The sequence below is a fragment of the Merops nubicus genome, unplaced genomic scaffold (genome assembly GCF_000691845.1).
Source record: "Merops nubicus isolate BGI_N331 unplaced genomic scaffold, ASM69184v1 scaffold17587, whole genome shotgun sequence".
NCBI lineage: Eukaryota > Metazoa > Chordata > Aves > Coraciiformes > Meropidae > Merops > Merops nubicus.
The window spans coordinates 2,608-26,001 of NW_008619755.1; the positions used below are offsets into that span (position 1 = coordinate 2,608).

Sequence of the window (23,394 nt, forward strand, 5' to 3'; positions counted from 1 at the left end):
GCACCAGCAGACAGAGCTCTACTGAGAAAGGACCATGCCAGTTTGCACGCTTGGCATCACCAGAACTTCCTATCTCTGTCCTGCAGTACACAGCAGTCGTCACAAGCTTCACCAACTAAGCAGCTGAGTGTCATGAAATTGTATGGGGCAAGTGGAAGGCAAGAAGGTAAAACTCTGCTGGAACCTGAGCACCTATGGCTTTGATTTTAGCTGATGCCAAGTCCCACAATCCTATCTATGTTAAGTAGGAAAATAGAGTTCTATTTCTCCAGTGTACAAAAGCATACTGGCTGCTTGTACGTGCCCACCTTCTAGTGAGTCCCTTCTTGGGGAGATCCAGCACTACCACGTTTCAGCCAAGGGTTGCAGGAGGGACAGAGTAGTGAAGAATTTTTGGTTGTATCAACATGTCATCAGAACAGTCAAAAATTCTGCTCGAGAACAGGGAGTTTTGTATCATGATAGTCACTTAGCCAAGTGCCAGATGTAAATGCCCTTCCCACTGCCAGCTCAGAACATACCAGGTGACTGCACCAAGATCTACACCTCCTCTGCCCGTACAGCTCAACTGTTACATCCCAAGGTGAAAGACGGGTGCCCAGGAGAGCTGGGAGAGGCAAGGTGAAATTTTTCCCACCCTGGAAGTATACAACAGCATTTCTCCACGCAGGCAGGCCCACTCACACGTCACACACCATTTCAGACACACAAAGCAATGCCAAACACAAACTAAGAGGAATGTTTTGTAAGGACACTCTCCAGGTATGAAGAGGGAAAACACTGGGCTATTTATCAGCTCAAGTACTGTTGCATCATTCTCGTAAGGTAGGGAAGCAGAGGAGTTGAGATGAGGAATTGAGAGGAGAAACTGGGAGTGGTAGAGAGGTGGAGTCTAGTCTTCCAGACTGCGAAATGCGTTCTGCATATCCTCAAACAGCTGCGCGTAGTCTGCCTTGATCTTTGTTTCACCATCTTTGACAGGGTCCTGAAAGACAACACAGCGAATGAACAGATTCATCAGGAAAAGCCTCAGGTACTTCAGACCAGCCTGCTCTGCCAGCGCTGTCATTTCTTAACCCCAGGACTAACGCTTAGGAACTCCAGGGCAGGCATTACACCTCCACCTCTTGTCTCACCAACAGCCACAAGGTTTATGTCTCTTTCCATGTTCAGGGAGCGGGCAGAACAGAGACTGGGCAGGGGATTTTTTCTGTGAGCAGTGGTTACTTGACTGAAAAGCAACCGACCTGGAGAGGATTCAGTAACACTGAGGGTCTTAATGTGTCATTCAAGAGCTGCAGTGATTAATAACAGCCCCTACTCCCAAACCAAATGTAGTGAGGATCTTTGTGACTCAGAAATGCTCTGCCATAATTTTTGGGGTGCATCCCCTGTAAGTGCAAGAGTTACTTTGCACCTCTTACTTGGAGGGTGCTTGCTTCCAATGAAAATCTTATTCTGAAATAACAAGCTTGAAAACATCTTTGTACAGCTTCATTGTCTCAGAATACTTTTCATGAAAGACAAAAAGTAACACACTGCTTGTAAGAGTTACAACAGAGTAAGCATTATACTTCATAGAGAACATTCCTGAGCTACTTCAACATCGGCCAGCGTCACTGGATACTGTCCTACCCACAGCGGCTACAGCAGGATGCTCTGGATGAGTTGTAGGAAAGCTGTACCACAGAAGATGGCTACTGAAGTTACCCAGAGCAGATGCTCCAAGCAACTTGTTTTCTCTTTGGCCCATGTTGAAGGTACTCCACCCTTCCTCTCCTAGTTACCCACCCACCTTAGCTCTTGAAGCCAAACTCTGAGCACATCACCTATTACTGCAGGGTACTAATGTCCTTCCTTAACTTCTATTTAAAATAGCTCGATCAACATTTCTATTGTTCACTTTTTAGCACGTTCCTGGATTTAAACTTTAGGCTGTTTTTATCTGCGAACAGTCTCCTTGGTGTTTTTCTTTTTTTTTAACAGAATTTAACACAAAAACTCTGTAAGAGAAAAGGTGCTTGTAACTATTATCAGGAATATATGCAACATAAAGGAGACTATTGAAGGCAGGGTTGAGAAGGCTCTGCAGCCAGCATCACCTGTCTAGATTTCTGTACGGATTATTCCTATGCTCCCAAACTAAAACCAGTTCTGAAGTGTATTCAAAATTATTGCAAAAAGTCTCTGCTCACAGACCTTTAAGGCAACTGATGACCCAGCTTTGACTAGCTGCCTTTCCAGCTGGAGGCTCACAGAAAGCAGGGTAACCCAGTTGCTTACAAACATACCTTGAACTTCATGGAGGTAAGCCTGTAGAGGATTTCGCTCATGTTCTCTCGGATGATGGACCACGTGATCTTATTGTCACTCTGGGCCGTGGTCTCTACGGCACGACGTGCCATGTCATAAAACGCAATCATGTTGGAAAGCATTCCCACTGTTTTATAGAAAGGGCAGAACCTGGTGGAACAGAAGAGGATCCGTCAGTCCTCTTGGAACAGTTAAGAGGACTAGCCTTTGCTCCCACCTTCACAACTCTCAATTCCACCTGACAGAGCACTGCTGGCCTGCTTTACTCCAGGTATTTTTGACACATATTCTCAGAGGAGAGAGACTGCCTATGACAGGTCCCAGTTTTAAACAGGCAGATCACAGGCTGAGACACCCACAAGTGAGGTTTATGGAGGAGCACCCAAACACCAGGCAAAACAGGAGAGAACAGGAACCAACGCTGTGCAAGTCTCACATGTCAATCTGTGCCAATGCTAACAAGAAAGGGAAAACAACAGAGCAGCCAACAGAATTCCTCCTTCCTGTTTTGTCCCTCAGGGCAGCAGGCTTCCTCCAGCAGCCTGGGATGACCTGACAGCTCCACAGGTTTCTCTGCTCACAGGAAAGGGAGCGCTTCTATGACAAGAGCACTCCACACACAAAAAGCTCCATTTTTCATGGGTAGATGACTACCACAGAAGATACTTCATTATTTATACACTACATTGTGCTGCTTCCTGTGCTTCCCTATCATAAGCTTATCTGGAACAGGCTGCCCACAGAGGTTGTGGAGTCTCCTCCTCTGCAGACCTTCAAAACCCTCCTGGACACGTTCCTGTGTAACCTACTCTAAGCAAAGCTGCTTTAGCAGAGGGGCTGGATTAGATGCTCCCCAGACACCCCTTCCAACCCCTGCCATCCTGTGATACCTGCCCTAGCAACCTAAGCAAGGGCACACACCATTACACAATGATGTATGTTTAAGTTTTTAGTGATATTCAAGACCTCTTGATCTGCCTGGGCTGGGGAGTGAGGTGAAATACAAAAGACCCTTTGCGAGGCTGCTAAGACACAAAGATAGCACAGAAAGAAGCAAAGCAGACAGCAATAATTGCACTAGGGAAAAGGTCCAGTAAGTTTTTTTGATGGATCAAACTTACTCAAGAATTATGCAACAGTAACTGAAACCAGATTCCTGCAGTGTCCCACCATGCATTGCTAGAATAAACAGGAAGACTTTGGATGTTGACTGAAAATAAAGTGGTGGTCTTCTCTTCCTAAGCAGGACATGCTACTGCAGAACTATGGCTAACTGAACAACACACGAGGGCCTGAGGAACTCAAAGGCTGTGATTGCATTTGGAAAAGGTCTGTATGCCTTGGGTAAGACAACATGAATACACTGGTCCATGGCTCACGTAAGCACATGTAAGCCATTTCTTTACGGTGAGTGAAGTTAATTTCTGTACTGATCCATTTCCCAATAAAATAGCTGTCTAAATCCAGACTGGACAGGACCAAGAGGGCAGAGTGGACAGTTGGATCTCACCTGTCATAAGGCGTATAACCATTCTGTTGCAAGAAGTCATCTTTTATCAGCTTGGCTACCTCCAAGGTAATTTTATCTGTTTCTGCCAAGGAAGCCTAGAAAAGTAAGGTACACTGTTAGTTTAGTACTCCATGATATGGTACATCCTGGCCAAAAACTATTATCTTTTAGTACCCGTTTTCTTCCCACCCTCTTCAAGACGGCTTCCACCACAATTCTGTCTCTTGGGTGTTTCTCACTCCCTGCTACAGAACAGGCAGTTTAACTGATTCCCAAATTAAAATGGGCCTAATAGTCAGTAAGTCTAGTTTAAGTCTATCTGATGATGAACAACAGAAAGGAAGTTTCCTTTAAGATAATGGAAAAGCCAGACACAGAAAATGCATGTGGCCCTGCTATGAGGTGTGTCGAAACATCACCTTCCTATATATAAAGAGGTAAATACATTTTTACCTTCCTCAATCCTTGAGAAAAACTAGATCTCAGCATTACAGATCAATAAGTAATCTTAAGGATTTGATACTAGGTTCCAGAGCTACCAGTGGGCTTCCCCTGTCTGACATCCAAGAGAAGGAGGTGATGACAATGAAGTTCTTACTCTGCAGGACAGCCACAGCCCTGCTGCACGCTGCTGCTGTCATGTGGCACCACAGGCCGCTCCTGCACCTTCACTGGCCTTCTGCTAAAGAGCCCAGACTGAGTTTTAAGCACCCTAGCTTGCTTGCTTTCTAGAAAGGACCTTCTTTTACAAGGAGATTAACAATTTAGAGCCAAAAAAAACCCACCCCACAACAAAAAAAATCCCAAACAATTGTTTTTCCACATTTCCTCCTTTCTAAAGGTTTGTTGGACTTGTTGGCCAGGCCCAGACTGAAACAAACTGTTAGAGACGTCTTTAAGAACAAGATCACCAGTTCCAGTACTCCTGTCATGCAAATAATGCCTGATCACAAGCACTACCGTACCAAGATCCTTTCCACACCAAAGAACTGATTCAACCCTGCTCTAAACCAGTCTTTTAGAATATAGTTTTATAAACACAAAAGTGCAGAAGGCCCTAAAATCAGGTTTCCTTTTCTTCAAAGACACATCTAGAGAAGAGAGCTCTGCTGTGCAAGATCTGGTGAAAGGTTTCATCTTGGTTGGGCTAAAACATCAGTGAATAGGGAGTGCACCAGGGAGCAAAATTCCTCCAAATAAGCGTAGTTAATACATATCACTGCACACTACTACCACCTTGTAGCTCAGCAATAGCTCATCTGAACATCATGCAATTAATTTAGTGTCCAGTACAGGTTAGGAGGTGATCTGCTAGAGAGCAGCTCTGTGGAGAGGGACCTTGGAGTCCTGGTGGACAACCTGTTGCCCATAGGACAGCAGTGTGCCCTTGTGGCCAGGAGGGCCAGTGGGATCCTGGGATGCATTAAGAAGAGTGTGTCCAGCAGAACAAGGGAGGTCCTGCTCCCCCTCTACTCTGCCCTGGTGAGACCTCACCTGGAGTATTGTGTCCAGTTCTGGGCTCCCCATTTCCAGAGGGACAGAGATTTACTTGAGAGAGTCCAGCAAAGGATTATGAGGATGACTGGGGGACTGGAACTCCTGCCATATGAGGAGAGGCTGAGAGACCTGGGGCTTTCTAGTCTGGAGAAGACTTAGGGGTGATCTAATTAATGTGTATAAATGAGGGCTGGGTATCAGGAAGGAAGGGGCAACCTGTTTTCACTTATGCCCTGTGATAGGACACGGGGCAATGGACACAAGCTGGAGCACAGGAAGTTGCACCTCAACATGAGGAAGAACTTCTTTACTATAAGAGGTTACAGAGGGGGGCTGTGGAGTCTCCTTCTTTGGAGACTTTTAAGACCCATCTGGATGTGTTCCCGTGTGACCTGCCCTAGACTAGATGGTCCTGCTCTGTGCAGGGGGGTTGGACTCGATCTCCAGAGGTCCTTTCCAGCCCCTAACATTTATGATTCTGTGTGATTCTGTAATGTCAAATATATGCCAGGCACCTGTTAATGATCATATTTATAGTGCCAAGCTGAAACAGTTTTCATTGGGTCCCTTTTAAGAATTCTCAAGTGAAATTTTTTCTCTCCAGAAGAGTGAAGGAAATTGAATACCTGTGAAATGGAGCTGTATGTCATGTCACAGGTTGCTGTAGAGAAACTAGGAAATCACCAGTTTTCAGAAAAAGCAGACCTCACTTCTGTTTCTACAGGCCAGCTCATAAATGCCAGCACCTCTGTTCTGCAGCTGGCAACATGGTTTCTAATAAATTCTGACCCTTCAGATGACCTCAACAGTAAAGATCAGTTGGCATCATTTCTCTTACAAAGATTACTTCCAATGGAGTACTGTTGTAAGTTGCAGCAAAGGGCATTTCAGTAGGACCAGAACACTGAAGCAAGTGAAGTTTCCGAGCTCAGGAGCAACTGAGGGAACTGGAGTTTAGTCCAGAGGAAAGAAGGCTGAAGGGAGACTTCATTGCTCTCTACAACTACCTAAAAGGAAGCTGTAGCAAGGTGGGGGTCAGTCTGTTCTCCCATATAACAAGCAATAGTGCAAGAGGAAATGGCATCAAATTCTACCAGAGGAGATTTAGGTTGGACATTAGGAAAAACTTCACCAAAAGGATTGTCAAGGCCTGGAACAGGCTGACCAGAGCAGTGGTAGAGTCACCATCCTTGGAGGTATTGAAAAGACATTGCAATGTGGTGCTGAGGGGACATGGTTTAGTGGTGACTTGGCACTGTTAGGTTAACGGTTGAACAAAATTATCTTGAAGGTCTTTTGCAACCTACATGATACTATGACTCTAATTTAGATGCGAAAAGTAGTGTCAAGCCAAGGTTTACTGAATCTGAAAAAGTAGCTGTCACTAGAAGTGAAACAACATGTAGGCAAGGAATCTGGAATAAAGCACAGTTAGAGGCAGGAGAGTCTGACACCCCCCAGCAACCATTTGTCTTTTTTGCACAATGCAGTACCCATCAAGTCTGGTCTAAGACATGGTCAAAAGCCTGTGCTACCAGCAGGGGAGTGGAGGATGGCTCATTGACACCACATCACCTCACAGCTGGTTATTCACCTTGCCCACAAGCTGCACAATCTCTGCAAGGTCCTCTTCCTCCTGGAGGATTTCTTTGGCCTTTGTCCTGAGAGGGACAAACTCTGTAAAATGTTTGTCATAGTACTCATCCAGGGCACGCATGTACTTGCTGTAACTGATCAGCCAGTTGACAGAGGGGAAGTGCTTGCGTTGTGCCAGCTTCTTATCCAGGCCCCAGAAAACCTGTCAGAAGCAAAAAAGATCAGTATCCCAGATCAAAAATGAACCGAAACAGAGGGCAATAAAAAACCAACAAAAACCCAGAAAACAAGTTTGAGTAAATGCAACATGACAAAGGCTATCATAAAAGGAAGCCTGAGAGAAAAAAAAGAAAACCTTCCTTGTTAATTTAGCTACAGCAGTGACGTTCAAATACGCTTCTCAAAAAACAATGCATCTTTTAAACTGAGGTCAGAGTTATTCAGCTTAAGACTCTTCATGTGGGAGAAGTCAGCTGTAACAAAGACAACATCAATACTGGAGTCTAATTAAGTGGAGCCTTATTAGACATAACTCCTTTCCCCAAAACAGGACTGGCCAATCAGGTGCAAGCCATTCTTCTCAGTCAGCTGCTCCAAGGATTGTTTTTTGTGGTTTCAATGCAGCTATTAAGAGTGGTTCGCTTTGCACCTCAGCTGAGAGCAGCCACATTTGAAGTACAGCTCAATGAAGTACAGCAACCAGGAAGCACACGGATATTCCTGAGCAGCCAGCACTGCAGCTGCTGCCTTTGCTCCCTCTTCCAAAGGGGTTTCAAACATCAGTTCAGAGAACATCTCACAAGGTTACCTTTCGCACTGCTAGAACATTTTACAAAGCTGCCTGTGTGAAACCCCAGCCACTGGCACAAATGCCATGAAGCCAAATCATTTAGAGTCTAGCAAAGTGGACAGAAGAGCTGCGACGTCATGAGACACTGTGAGAGACGGGTGACCGGTTCGTGACAGACATACCTGAACAATGCCCAAAGTAGCAGATGTGACAGGATCAGAGAAGTCACCACCTGGGGGAGAGACACTGAGCAGGAAGAGATAAGGAAAAAAGTTATCAGAATTGCTTTCAGTTTAAAGTGCAGGACTGAAGGTATGCCTGCACAGCTCCATGATCACAAGAATAAGAAAAGTCAACACTGTTTCAAGTCACAGATTGCAAGCTTCCAGTGCAGAAAGCATATGATGCACACCCATGCAGGTGTAATATCAAGCATACCATGAAATATAGTTGTATCAGTGACAGATTGACAGTATAAAGATATGATTCAGTCACTTTAGCTCCAGGTAGTAACTCCAACTTGGATCATCAAACCTATCTCAACGGGAACAGATTCAGCACATGTGTTGATAGGACACCATGAAACACATTGCAATGATTACTTTACAGAAAATAAGATCCCAATTTCACATTATTTCAGGTATTCACCTATATAATAACCACTTCAACTTCACTTGGGCTTGACACCAGTATATGCCTTCCCAGGGACAAAAAAAAAAAATAAAGAAAATCTTTCAGCCTCGAAAGAACAATGCATTTCTGTAGCTATGCTGTGGAGAGCAGAACTAAGCGGAGCAAAGAAAGGACTCCAGGTGGCAGACGCTAGAGACCCTCCTGAAAATGTGTGGGTGGGAAACTGACCTTGCCCACAGCATGATTTACAAGTCAATATAGCCTAGAACAACATTTGGGGACCACACTTTTCACAGCCCGTCACAGCTTGAGATAAGCTGCGCCGTGTAATTCTACTCGATTTAAAGAGGAGAATCATGATTTGCTATTCCCCCAAGTGCCTGCATTGCTGCTCTAACTGCCCCTTCTTTCCTGCTCCAAGCACGGTCTGATGAGCTTTGCAGTGACAGCTCTAACAACGCTCTTCCCTGAGCTATTTGTTCCAATTTTTGCCAGTGACTGTGATCCCACAGCTCACAGAACTACCTGTCCACACTCATTCCTTCCGTCCCCACGCACAATTGAGCAGCAGTTCTGGGGGAACCGAGACTAACTATCTACCTCTCGATTCACTGATTTTTAGACCAGCAGCTGCACAGAGCAACAAGACCTTTTTGTCTGGGGAAAAAGGTATTTTGACACACAAAAACACAGAGGAAGAGCTACAGGCAGCACAAAGCAAAGCAGTGCAAACACTCACGCTCCAACAATGCTGACGCTGCCTTCTCTCTCAGGATTTCCCAGACACTTCACTCTGCCAGCTCGCTCATAGAAGGAGGCCAGACGGGCACCAAGGTAGGCTGGATAACCACTGTCTGCAAACGCCAACACACGAAAACTGAGTCACAGGCTCAGGTTTAAAGGATGCATTTAGAAGACTAGAGTGATAAAAGACCACTTACCTGCTGGCATTTCAGCCAGTCGCCCTGAAATTTCTCTGAGGGCCTCAGCCCATCGGGAGGTAGAGTCTGCCATCATACTGACATGGTAGCCCATGTCCCGGAAATACTCGGACAGCGTGATTCCTAAACAAAGAACAGCGAGCTGCAGGCTGCACTTACAGAGAGCAATTTGTGCTTGCCTGTTGTCACCAAGATGCAAATAAAATTGTTTACAATTTGATGGAAATAAGCATTGGAAGTTAATCTTTCTTCCCACTAGATCATGTCCTTGCTGTTTTTTGTTTATTTCTTCTCACTCTGCCCATTTTTGCTTATGAACTATTCTGGTACATCTTAGATTCCCACGTATTTCTTTGAAGAGACATAGTAATGTCACTGAGGCTACTCTTTGCCTCACTGAAACCATGAACAAAGCCTCTTCCTACTATACAATTTCTCCTTCCCTTACAAACTACTAGAATACAAGAGTGAGAAAAGGTCATGTTTTATCTTAATTATCTGACAACTTTTCATATAAAGTAAGTTTAAAAAACCCTCTAAGAGGTTGCAAAGTAAAGATGACTATCCTGCCAACTCAGAGAGTACTATTCCTGCCCATTAAGTGGATTTAACTTGTCAGCAAAAACCTATTCACAAACAAAAACTTACCTAATTAACACAAGGAGAAAAACTACATGACAGCTGGTGCATTAAGCTCACCTTATAAGCAAGATTTACTCAACATTCATAAATCATAATTATATACAAGCAAACCAAATTCTATTAAGATATTAGGACTTCATGCAGGCAAGGCCCAAAAGGGTTGACTTCTGAAATGTAGCAGGTTTCTTGGTTCTGACCATCTCAGGAACTAAAAATACTGGAGCATGATGGCTTGCTCTAGAGACAGCCTTTTCCAGCCTCCTGCAAATCTTACCAGTATAGATAGAGGCTTCTCTGGCAGCCACAGGCATGTTGGAGGTATTTGCTACCAGAGCTGTTCTCTTCATGATGCTTTCTACCTTGCCATCAACTTCCATTGTTAACTAAAATGCAAGATAAGAAAAAGAAGGTAACAGTAGTAAGTGGATTTTTTTTGGTGGGTGGCTTTGTTTGTTTGTTTGTTTGGTTTTTTGTTTGTTTTGTTTTTGTTTTGTTTGTTTGTTTGTTTTTGTTGTTGTTGGTTTTTTTTTTTTTTTTTTAAAAAAAACCTGTATTACTCAATTTGTATCAGGATATTCTCCTCACAGCTACTCTATCAAAAGCAGAGACTAGGTTCAAGATTTCAAGATACCATGCTGGTTTGCTTTCCAGACAGCACACAGCTTAACTCTTTAACATACAAAACTTTGCCTCATCTCATCTTCTGCAGCTTGCAGATCCCTACTGATCTCATTCAAATGAAAAATTCCTGCATCAGGTTACTCTCTCTCAGCTTACTAGGTTGGAAGAGCCAAAAAAATGTTAGCCTTCTGCCATAAGTCTATTAGAAATCAGAAAGCTTTAGTCCCTGCCCCCCCATCTACACTGACCCAAGCCTGTCTTTGACAACTGGACATAAAACCACACACGTTATCACAGTGAAGCCTCACAAGCACCTGAAAAACAGAAGGCATATCCTGATATTTGTGTAGAATTCCACTTAGGAATATACTGGGATTTATTTTTTTTTATGGCCACCTCAGCTTAATTTCTTATCTTGTAATCAATCAACACACTCAAGCCTTTTAACCCTTATTTCTGGCACAGGGATGTTCAACTTAACAGTTCAGACTATTCAGCTTCTTGCCCGTATTTTACAGAAGAGTGTGCCACAACTAACTCACTAACTAGCAGAAGGGTTAGTAAACTCATCACATCTTTTTTCTATTTAACAAGGCATTTCCTATTTCCTTCAGAAGGCATTCCAAAGCCTAGCACGTCAAATTAATAACTGGTAACTGTTTCTATCACCACACTGCACCCTGTAAATACAGGTGCTGCATTTGCTATGCATGGTTAAGTTGAAAAGTTAGAGATCTTACCAGTGAGAGGCAAGGTGCTCATAACTGTGCTAAATTACACCCTGGCATTCATTGTAGCTTAATTTTAAACAAGTTAGAAGATACACCCAAAAACCTAGTCCACACGTTTATCGAGGGGACACTGAAATTATTCCTGAATGAGCCACAGGGGATTTCTGCTACCACAGCCCCAACTTAGAGCAGGGAGCCAAAAAGATTATTTCATATCACTCGACCAATATGATATTTGGTTACTAGTACAATATCCAGTCTTCCCAAGGTTTACTCTCCATGAATTCTCCATACTGACCTCAGGGAAATCTCTCAGTACTTCAGACATTTCATTTCCTCGTTCTCCACAGCCTACATAGATGATGATATCGCTGTTGGAGTATTTTGAAAGGGACTGTGAGATCACAGTCTTCCCACAGCCAAACGCCCCGGGAATCGCTGTCGTACCCCCTTGTACACACCTGAGTAAAGAAAAAGAACTGATTTGCAAGGAACTCAAAACCAGCTCTTACATCCTAGCATATGTCTTCCAATAAAACGCCCCAACTAAAAGCACAGTGACAGAAGTCACATTCAGTATTCTGGGTGAGAAGCACAGAGGTATTTCACTAAGCCAAAACACTGAAGGAATAAGGTATCCCTTTCTTCTACTGCCCTGGAAGTACAGGAGTTATGCTGGTACAACAGCTAAACTTTCAGGCTTGAAACAGAGCAGTTTTCACAGCTGGAAGCACTGATGGAATGCAAATGTTAAGAAAAAACCAACTGTGCTTATCTGTGCATTTTAAGAATAAGCAGCACAACTTTTTAGGACCAAAATTACTGAATTCAGTGTCTCGGATGTTAGCTGCTTAAATAAGCTTTGTGTGTTACAGTTAACAATTTTTGTAAGCAGTGACCACAAAATCACTGGGAATTATACCTCCCGAAGACTATGGAAAGAGATCCTAACTTATGAGTTCAAATGGAGATATCAAGCTTGAAAGTTCTAGCCTTTCTGTAGATTTGGCATGATTATGTTAAGTTTATACTTGTCCATTCTTTTCTAGATTGTTTTCCTGTCAAATACAGAAATACGATGAATTTGGCTTAATATCTTTTGAGATTATGTTGTGATACATAAAGCAAGCTTGGGGTCTGTTTGCCCTTAAAAATTAATGCCTCCTGCTTCCACTTCTCCCCGAAACGAGAGGTTTCTTATGTCCTAGACACTCCAAGGTGGTACTTACGGGAAGAGGGCATCCAGCACCCGCTGGCCAGTGAGTAAAGGATGATTGGCAGGCAACTTCTCAGTAACAGGACGGACTTGACGGACAGGCCAGACCTGGACCATAGTGAACTTCTCCTTCACACCTTCAAACTCCAGCTCTAAGACAACATCCTAACAGACAGCACCAGACATCTGAAGTAAGCAGAGAGCCACACACTAGACCAGCATGCAAATTCTCATCTCAGCTATTCTGCACAGCTACGGCTTTGATGCCATCCCAGACTTCTCAGAACTTGAACACAGCATCATCCCCTCCAGAGAGAAAGTTCTTTCCCTTATTTACAGTGCTAATGGGGGAAAAAAAAAGTGCAAGGTGAAGTTTCAACTAAAACTATGCTTTTGCAGAACAACTGAATTTTACATATTCCTAAGATACTGTAGGTCCCCACAGCTGTCAGCACACATGGCATATACTCAAGTGCCATTGGGAAGCCATATACCGAGAAAGCAACTGCACAAGACAGTCATGTAATCCCTGCAGGCAGGGCAGCAGAAGGCATCACTAACTCAAACATCTTGTTGCCTGACACACTTTCTAGTTGGCATCATTTAGAAGAAAAAGGGTACATCCACCTTACGAAAGAGACACGGAATACACCAGCAAGTGCTGCTTGGTAGACTTACTGAAGTGTCATAGTTTCCTGGCGGAGCAATGTATGTAACTGTACCCCTGTTCCGTGGAGGCAGCATGATTTTGTGTTTGATAAGGGAGTTTTCATTCACCACACCATAAATATCTCCACCAGTGATGTGACTGCCGACCTAAAATCAGAACAGGTCTATTAGTCATAAGTGAAAACTCTGGTTTTAAAAAGCAACCTTGACAAAGAACTGTATAAAATGACTACAGGTATTAAATCTATCAGTGATTACTCCCTCCCTTTATAAATGCATTTACAGCACAGCCACCCACTCCCACAACTTGTTGCACTAACAGCACAATGTGAGCAACACTACCTGGGTTCAGGCATCTTTCAGAGCTTGAGCACCAGCAATTACTGACTGATGCAAGGAATCTTCCTTATTTCTTTTATACCTCTCAGCTTAATGTGTTACGTAGAGAAAGGACAGCATGCATTAACTGGCAGAGTTGGAAAAGAGATGCTGCCAAGGGCTAAAGCAGGGACATTTTCCAGCTCTAAGGCTATCTTCACCATTCACGACCTGTGTGCTGCAGTCACTCTTTTTGCAGAGGTAGCTCCTACTCCTGCTGATGCTTAGTGCAGTTCCACAAGCTTCCTTAAACTTTTGCAAACACATTAAAACTCTGCAGGTTTCTCATATGCAGCAACGACAGATAGTAAGTCACCTCGAGTATGTTTTTTTGATCCTCATACAGTCTCATAGGTCACTACCTCTTCCTAGCAGCCCTTTTTGCAAACTTTAAATACAGCATTAGCTGTAGCTCCCAGCAGTCATAGCCTTGGCACTCTGCTCCTGCCCAAAGCTCAGGGGGTAGAGGAGCAAGAGAGGAGGACAGGCTTGTCAGAACATACCCGCAGATTTTTGGAAGGTGTGAAGTCCCATTTGACATCTCGGCTCAAAGCTGACACATTGACACCTCTAGGGATATAGATACTTTTGGTCAGAGTGCTGATGTCTGAGAGAGGCCTCTGGATACCATCAAAAATAGCTCCCATAATGCCAGGCCCTAGCTCCACTGACAGCGGTTTGCCAGTACGGAGTACAGGATCTCCTACAGAGACACCAGCTAAAGATTTGCTGAGGAAAAGTTCATCCAGAAAAAGGGACAAAGACAGGGCAGAAAGCACCACATTCACAACATCATACTCTTCAAACACCTTTCTGACTTTAAGGTATTTTTGTTACTCTATTACACATCATCATTTGAGAAGCACATAGGCTTTAGCCTAAGCTCAAGCTGAAATTGCTAAAGCAACAAAGCTACTCATCCTCCAGAGAGGCAAAGTAGTTGTAAATACACTGATTTACTGTCCTGAGTCCAAGTCAGCTCTGTAGATGAGTTTACTGATGTGCCAGGCAGCAGGATGACAAAACTTCAGGTGTTTCTTAAACTGTCAAATCTAGGAGACAGGTTTGATTAACTGTTAAAGTCAGACAATGTTATGAAATATATCATTTTTCACTTCAGAATTTGTTTGAGAACAACTGTTTTAACCTTGAGCCTTGCGCCCAGCCTTTTTGACAGCAGTTTAATTTTAAAGGCGGGAGTTCGTCCTAGACCATCATTTCCCTTCTCTCTAGTATCACGTTGTCCAGTCTATGCACTAAGTTCCAAAGATGTACAATGGACTTCTCTGCAACAAGTTAGAAGTCTGGCAAAACTGCTAGAATGCAAAAGAACCCCAAAGCCCTATGCAAGACTCAAGAGATTAAATGCAAGTTGATTTCAGAGAGCCCTATGACAAGAGCCCGCTCATCAGGAACCTAAGAGTAAACTACACTAAAGCTTCCTCTGCGTACTGATGAAAGGCTACTAGATCTTACAGTGATAGAATCATGGAATCATTTTAGTTGGAAAAGACCTTTAAGATAATTGAATCCGACCGTTAACCTAACACAGCTAAGCTCACCACTAAACCATGTTCCTATGCACCTCATCTACACAGCTTTTAAATACCTCCAGGGACAGTGTCTCCACCACTTCCCTGGGCAGCCTGCTGCAGGACTTGACAACCCTTTAGGTGAAGAAGTTTTTCCTAATATCCAACCTAAACCGCCCAAGCACAGCTTGAGGCCACTTCCTCTCCTATCACTTGTTACATGGGAAAAGAGACTGACCCTCACCTTGCCACAACCTCCTTTCGTGTAGTTGTGGAGAGCAGCAAGGTCTCTTCTCAGCCTCCATTTCTCCAAGCTAAACAACACCAGTTCCCTCAGCCGCTCTTCACAAGACTGAATTATCTTAAATGATAAATTATTAGATACAGACAGGAGCTAGTCACCAGTTTACCACTCAGCTCCTCAAAGCTTTGGCTTTGACCCAACACAGGCTTTTTCCAAGCCTCTACAGATATACAGAGCCAACTCTCAAGTTTAAAAGAATATGAGAAAAAAAGGTCTGGCTTCAAGTTTTATGACTTTTCTGACATTCTCTCACATGTGTGTAATAGAAAATATATTAAGTAGATTTCAGAATTCATGTTTCATCCTAGATGGACCAAGATTCTATAAGCACACTGCAGAAGCAAAAATCTTACAATCTATTATGTCCAGCAAAACACTCTGCCCAGAAGGTGACAACCTGCCCACTTCACATTTCCAACTTGAGTTTATAGAAACAGTTTTCAAAGGCAAAATAAAAAATGCAACAAATAGTGCTTGGTAGTTTTGCCATTTATGGTTGACACTAGTCAAACTTCCTTAACAAAGTGCTGTAATACTTAAATTCAAATGAACTTAAATTCTAAGGTACACATTATTTGATTTCCACTTGAAATTTTAAAAAGTCTCCTCAGTACACAGCCAAGAAAGATAATATTTACCTCAAAACCATCAGAATTTACTAAAGCCAGGCAGAACAGATGTCCTGCTGGCACCAGAATTACCAAGCGCTGGTCCCAGCTGGCTTTTTTCATGGTCTTCACCCTAATCATCACTGTGTTCCTGACTGTGCAGACTGGCACGCCCAGAAGGGACCAGAGAAAAGGATACATGTTTCTTCATACACCTGGACAGTTGCCAAATCACCTTCCAGTCGGATAATCTCCCCCACCAGCTCACTGTGACCTACTCGTACCAGCTCGTACATAGCAGCACCCGCCATGTTGCACGCCGTGACCACTGTAAGAGACAGGCACACAGGTGAATGTTTTCCCTGTAGCTCAGGAAATTAAGTCATCAGAAGTTAGGATGAATTGCACATAAGACAGGCATTTACCCAAGTCAGAAGCACATTCTTGATTTCACAAAATGGGTAACTTGGCTGGCACAAATCCTGGTACTTGTAGTTTGAAAGCCAAGAGGAAGTTTCCCTAAAAAAATCCTTTATGCTCAGTGAGAGGACACTTTCAGAACACAGTAGTTCAGACAATTCATGCCATTTACTTCTCTTATCTACCTTGACAGATGGCAAACATTTAGGGTTTTAAAGGCATGGTGAACTCTGACATTATACAGGCACTTCTGCTCTTCGGTTAGCTGGGCCACATCTGACTGAGGTAAAACAGACAAGAAAATGGCAAAAGCTCACCTGATACCTGGTAATTACACAGGCTGAGCACCAGCTTTTTCAAGTCACTCGAATTTCTGTTTGTCTTGGCAGCATGTGGATGCTCACATTAACTATTTCCACATATAGATCAAGCCAAGGTGCCTGTTAAAGGCAGTACATACCCTTGGACCTGGAGTGGCAGATGCCTACACAGCTGCTAAGGAAGCACTAATTTGTATTTTATTTTTTAGGAAAGTGATGGGTATCTTAGGGCACTTAACTTTCAACAGATGAAGATTGTTTTACATCACATTTTGGGCCTAAAACCTTTTGAGCTGGATTTCAGCAGGTCATACATCAGGTCTAGCTGCTTTAACAGCACAGTACTTATGTCTTTTATATTGTAATATCAGTCTTGTACACAGGGTTCATGTGTTTACACAAAAACACATTTTCCATTTCTTAGGAAAGAAAGCTGTAACAGTTTAAACTTGTTTTTAAGTATCACTTGTGCAGTTAGGGAATTGGCAGTTAAAGAACAGGTATTTATTTAGGTAGACATGAGCCAAGAGAGCTTCTTATTCATCAAATAAGTTGCAATACAAGAATAGGTGCTATTCTCCTGTTCTCACATTTCCACCCTTTCCTTCACCTCTTGAAGAGGATGCAGGAGGCAGCAGAAAGCCCAGTAGAGTCTACTTATATCCAAAAGCTGTTACCATCAGAGCCTAAAGACACTATTTAAGCTGATGAAGAAGGAGGAAGAGTCCCCCTTCTTCCAGTTGCACTAACACCACACTCTGCCACCTTTCCAGACCCTTGCAGATCTTTGCCAAGCCCCTACAGTCCACGGTGCAGTAACACAGAACAGCTCAGCACTAGCAGGGGAATATGTATTTTGGCAAGCACAAGGTTCATGCTGCATTTCAGTGAGAATGGACTATACATCGCACATCCTTTTAGAGCAGCTTAATACACTGGGCCTGGAGATTTCTGATCAAGTGCCTTTATCTCATCCAGAAAGTTTACTACCTTTTGGGGTTTTATTATTCATCCTGCTTCTCCTTATTATATCTTTAAATAAGATTAATTAGCAGTAACATTTTATTACTATATTTCTCAACATTTTATCAGACTAAGGCAGTGATACTTCTTAAAAAGCCTGCTTCCCAAAAAGAAAAGAGGAACAGCTCCACTCAAAGCTTTAGTACACTTCTCTGCTTCCAAGTTAACAATATTAACAAGACATTAGATGAAAAAGAACCTATGACTTCCTTTACAAAATAATACCTACCAGGTCCAGAGACTCCATGGACATAACCAACAAAAGCCTCTCTGTCCTCATCACGGATTTTGGGTAGCTTGGAAAAGTCCATTTTGCCTCTTCAGCTGTACAGAAGGAAAAAAGAAATGGGTCAATCCTGAAGAATCCACACATGTAGTCCTTCTTCCTCCCCTCTGCTCTTTCCTTGTTATGTTAGAAAAAATTCTGAACTTGTACAGTCTGAAACACCTTAACCAAACTCATTTTATGCTACGAAAAGTTAAAAAGTAACTCATTTAAACAAACAAAAGAACATCCCCTACTGTAGAAACACAGGAGTGGAACATCACTCCATAATGTGTTCCACAATCAACTGAGTGAAACAATTACACTCCAAAAATGTGCTAACACCACTGGACTGTTTTCAAGCCTGGTAACAGGATATTTAAACAATGGAGAAACTCTTCTGTCTTCAACATCTCCCCTACCTTCCTTCAAAATATGGAGTTTTCCACAATTCTGAGGGAGCAAGGGAATGCTTTGGGGCTGCTTTACTGCCACCAGTCTCTACTAAGCAATGCTACAAATATTAATAGGGAAAATTCTGTTTTTGCTATCTTAAGCTGCCACATCAGTGTTTAGAAGAAGAAACACATTTGCACAAGCATCAGCTCACAAACACACGAGTCCTCTCTAAATACCTCGCAGCCAGGTATTACACATTCTTTGCCCTCCTGGAGCATTACAGAAGAATTGTGCTGAATGGCCCAAACCCCCAGCTTGCAACAGCTAAACAACAGACTGACGTCTCTTGCCAATAAGTGTTTAGAGAATCAAAGCAACTGACAAAGGAGAAGCTGTTTGGAAGCCAAGACCTCCCCTGTCCATGCCTGTCCTTCAATCGGTAGCTGGGCTGTCCCGCTTCTGGTGCTTATCAGAGCATTGAGTGGTTTTGCCTTGTCAGCCCAGATCACCCTTTGTGTTACCTCGGAAACTGCTGAGCATGAGAGAACCACAGGACCACTCTCCACTCATTCCTACTCTCCTGACACACTGACGACACAGCAGGTGGGGTACAGCAGCCCCAGCTCACAATCCTCTCTGCAGACCCACAGGGCCCAAACGACAAAAGCCTCTGGTTCAGTGATGGGAACCATGCAAGGCACCTGTTGGCACTCCAGTCTCTTCAAGGAGCTGAACCCAACCCAGCAGCTTCTGCGGGGCAAGAGAGGCACAGTCAGGTTAGGAAACCTGCCCCGTGCACAGTGAAGAGGACAACTAACACATTGTCTCCCCTTCTACCATCATTAGAGGATGTTTTTCTGCCTTTTCTACAGGAGGAGAAGGTAGCTGACATCTGTTCCTAAAATCTTGTGACTGTTTTCAGGCTTTTTAATATTATAATGTAAGTCCCCTGCCCTTCAGCCTCTTTATCTATATAAATGTTTTAAATCTGTGACTCTGCCTTGGAGGAAAAGGATCTCCAATGATTCCAAACTCCAACTCATCATGAAGGAACAGATTCTTCCAGGCTCCACGTCTCACTGGAGTGGATGGTGTAATGTGGCCACCACTGAATCATTTCCCAACAGTCACCCCAACAGTTGATCATGACTCAGTCACGACCAGCCCTGAGTGGAACTGCTAGCTGCTCTGGAGCTCTAAGGCTGAGTCAGGTGTCTGTTAGATCCCCCTACTCTCCGTAATGATAACTTATCCTTTAAGCTGCCCGTTATTTAGGCCCATAAAATTTTAATTTCACTGCTTATTTCTTAAAAGTCTCCTCTGACAGAGGGGAGATCCTTGCAAAGCAATCTGCAGCTCCTGAGCAGCTGGTTCTATAAGATTAACATAACTACCTCGAGCACAGTTACTGTTCATACCAAAAAAAGCAGTTGGTCTTACAAATACACCCAAAAGATTTACCTCAACATACCATATAGAACAATCTCTAGAGTCCTACTACCAATATTTTCTAGAGAAACATAATACAGAGAGAGTTAAACCAAAATCTCATAACTGAATTAGTGATGCTGTTTGACAATTAGACAGCACAGGTTCCCTGATGAAAGAGTTAATTTAAAAAGGCAAGGAAAAGCAGGAAGAACATCAGCCAGTTTCAATTTAAATTAACTGTTCTTCATATCCAGGACCTGCAGATCAGCTGACCGCCACTTGAAGTAGCTGTTTATCTTTTAGGCACACAAATGAGAACCTCACAACAGTAATTCTACTGTTAAGATGGCATCCTGACACCCAGCACCTCCCTCTCTCATTCCTCTGGCTGCTCCACTCCCTCTCTCTTCCTACACGAACCTTCCAAATTACTGGCCAAGCCTAAAAGAGAACAGAATTTGTCTGCTAGACCATCTAGCAACACACCAACAAATGCTGTCTTCCTCCTGACCTTTAGCATCTGCATCAACTGCTTTTAAACACAAACCTATTAACTACTACAAGGGTAAAAGATGCAGTGAATTTTTCCTCACCTTTCTTTGTTCCATCTCCTATATACCTCCAAATAAAGTACACATTAAAAAGTACACTGGCTAGAAAGCCAGTGCTCACCTGGCCAGGCTAACCTCTTCTTTAAGGGGCTACAATTCTTTTAACATTGAATACAAATTAACAAAAAAAAAAAAAAAGACAAAAGCCTGTTATTTATGTCTGCATAGTTTTTTGTAGTTATGTATGAGCATTACAGACTTTCAATTTATATAGGAAAGTCTTTGAGGGTAGAAATGTCACCTTACCTACCTACGCTACATCGTTAGTACTCAGATAAAATGAAATTCCTTAAAGCATTTCAGGATTCACTAACCTGCCATCGTGTGTGTGCAGGTAGTGTGTACCTAGCCCAGAAGCCACGGCAGCTAGCCATTTTAGAAATCTACTGAGCTCCTGTAGCCTTTCAGAGGCCTCCTGCCCACACCTGACACAAGCCGGTATAAGCAATGCACTCCTACAAAAGTCCACTAGCAAACCCAGCCAGGACATCAGCTTAATTTTCATTCCCTTGGGAGCAAAGATGCATCTTGTACCCTTTACAACTTATACACAGGAATCCTCCTCCTCTTCAGCAGTTCAGCCATTGATTTTACACACGCTCTTTAAGCTCCAACATGGTCTCTAACATATTCTGTCTACCAGTGCCAGAAATCAAAATATTACTTGCTGCAGAACCACCCCTGACTGAAAGATGATTTAGTGAAGTAGTTTTATAGGCATAATTAAACAAGAAAGGGCCAATGACCTGAGTTTTCTATCTTGGTTTCTCCCTAGCACTGCAATTTGGCTACACAGTAACCCCCAAAATGTAACTGTCCTGCTCTCAATGCTTGAAAACCCCATTTTCTATTACATTTCCTTTTTTTTAGCTTCAAAACATTTGACCAGACACTGAATTTACAAAATGAACTGTCTTACCACAAAGGTCTCTTCATAATTAAAGACTCCAGTGAGATTTTTAAAAGAAGCCTTCTTGCAGCAAGGAAGAAAATCTGTGACTATGTCATCATATAAACACAGATTCTTACCTTAATTTTGCAGAAACAAGAAGTATCAAAAATCCACAGACACAACAAAGCAAAGAATTCTGCAGTTAACCACCACCACTTACAAAAGAATTGTCCTTCTAGTGCCCCCACGGAGGGATGAGAAGCCTGCTGCAGAGGGGAAGGAGATTGCTGCCACACAGCAGAGGCACAACCACCTGACTTGATGAGTCACCAGCCTGCCTCTCTCCCTCCCGCCCCACCAGCGCCGAGGAATGCCGCAATAGCGAATCAAGCCAACTAGCGCCCAGCTCAGCTCCCTCCCACCTGGGCCCTCCCCACCGCACAGGGCTGAGCGCTAGACATGAAAAGCTGCATTCACATTAAGGGCCTCCGACAAAGCAAATAATCCCCTGTCCCAAGTAGTACACACTGCTCCCTGAAAATCCTAGAAAGAGATGTGTGCTTTCTGCTGGAATATGTTAACTTACCAGTCCTCCAGTGTGATGTCTCCATGTCAGTGTGTGCTCTGCTCTCAAAGAGCTTGACAGACAGACTGCCCAGGAAGGCACTGAAGGCACTGCAATACTAATTGCTTGAGTATGTGCAAATATGGATTCCTGTCAAAATAGTCTTGTGGGGCTTACTTCTGCTAATAGAAGAACCCCTTCCACTACGCAGCAGAAGTGTTGATGCAACTGCACATCATCCAGCCCCTTAGTGAAGCAGACTGATGTGCCACCCCGAGTGACAGCTGCTAGCATCTGTTGCTGAGGATCGACAGGCACGGACATGGTTCCTGCATGGCCTACAGAAGACACTCAGCTATGTGGTCTCTCCGCAAAGCTGCACAAGTTGAAGAGTTAGCTGCAGTCTTCACAACTTCTCAAGACTCTCTTTACAAGTTCTAGGATTTGCAACACATCAAAATGGCACAAAAGTTTAAATACACCAGCCAGAAATGTAGTAAGTAGCACAAGAACAGCAGTTCGGAAGCAGCAGCTTTACATTAATAAGTCACCAGTGCTAGGATTCATTCTGCTGGAGTAACCTTGAAGTGAGGTCCCAGATTTTACTACCTCTGAAACAGACTAATGTGTTTTGACTTCCTAGAGTAGAATAATGGTTTCAGAATATAAGCCCTTACATTTGATATCTCAGAAGCTTAATAGGCATGCACAGTAAAATGTAGCCAAATAAAGTTTTCTAAAGAAAATGGCCCCTCTTCTTTGTTGTAAAATCCTAGACATTCCCAGATAGTAAAGATCACAACCCACACTGGACAATCAGCTCAGTGTCACATTTGGGTCATGCTTTAGAATGAAGACTGCCAACATTTACTGTGTTCACCTGAGCAGACTTCAGTACAGCACCTAAATCCCAGTGTCCAGCTGTATGAGGATGTGTTGCAAGAGCCTCATAGATAATAGGACAATCACTGCCATAGGTTTCCTGTAACTGGGACATTTCATACTTCCTCTTAAAAATACGATCTGTTGGAAGGGGAAGTATTAAATAAAATACAGCACTTAGGTTACTAGACAAATGCAGAAGTTCAGCAGCATTTCTGCATCTAGAATTTGGGATACGGTCCCGGAAGGAACAGCATGCCTAGACCCCTCACATAGGTCACTTGGCAAGGAAGCCGAACAGTATTCTCAGGAAATCTGCTCCTTCAAACTATGCTAAGTTGTAATTTTACAATAACACCAGGGAAAATTACTCCAGGTTTCTCAGTCATCAAACAACAGAACCACTGAGGTTGGAAGGCACCTCTGGAGATCACCTGGTTCCCATGCCCTGCTCAGGGCCACATCCTGCTGGGTTTTGATTACCTCCAAGGATGAAGACTCTCCAGCTCTACGGGCAACCTGTTCCAGTGTTCAGACATCCTTACAGTAAAAAGTGTTTTGTTATGTTTAAAGGGAATTCTCTGTACCAGTTTCCATTAGATATT

The 23,394-nt window shown here is 43.3% G+C and overlaps 1 protein-coding gene across 1 annotated transcript; it reads right to left on the reverse strand.

Annotated features, from left to right (window-relative positions):
- Positions 1–472: 472 nt before the first annotated feature.
- On the reverse strand, positions 473–18,063 carry ATP6V1A (ATPase, H+ transporting, lysosomal 70kDa, V1 subunit A). The gene is made up of 14 exons (XM_008943919.1): positions 17,974–18,063; positions 16,181–16,309; positions 14,041–14,255; positions 13,169–13,306; positions 12,504–12,655; positions 11,573–11,735; positions 10,197–10,305; positions 9,281–9,403; positions 9,079–9,193; positions 7,889–7,952; positions 6,915–7,118; positions 3,824–3,918; positions 2,292–2,463; positions 473–985 (listed from the first exon to the last, which is right to left on the reverse strand). Exons 1-14 carry the CDS (start codon positions 18,053–18,055, stop codon positions 893–895), a joined length of 1,854 nt encoding a protein of 617 aa, XP_008942167.1. The 5' UTR covers positions 18,056–18,063; the 3' UTR covers positions 473–892.
- Between the last annotated feature and the right edge of the window lie 5,331 nt (positions 18,064–23,394).

What these genes read in the sequence shown, in the direction of transcription:
- ATP6V1A (XM_008943919.1), bottom strand. Translation starts at nt 18,055, where the DNA reads ATGGACTTTTCCAAGCTACCCAAAATCCGTGATGAGGACAGAGAGGCT. An exon ending in CACCTTCCAAAAATCTGCGG is followed by an intron (nt 13,307 to 14,040) that starts GTATGTTCTGAC and finishes TTCTGATTTTAG; the next exon opens with GTCGGCAGTCACATCACTGG. An exon ending in TTGTGCAGCTTGTGGGCAAG is followed by an intron (nt 3,919 to 6,914) that starts GTGAATAACCAG and finishes TTACTTTTCTAG; the next exon opens with GCTTCCTTGGCAGAAACAGA.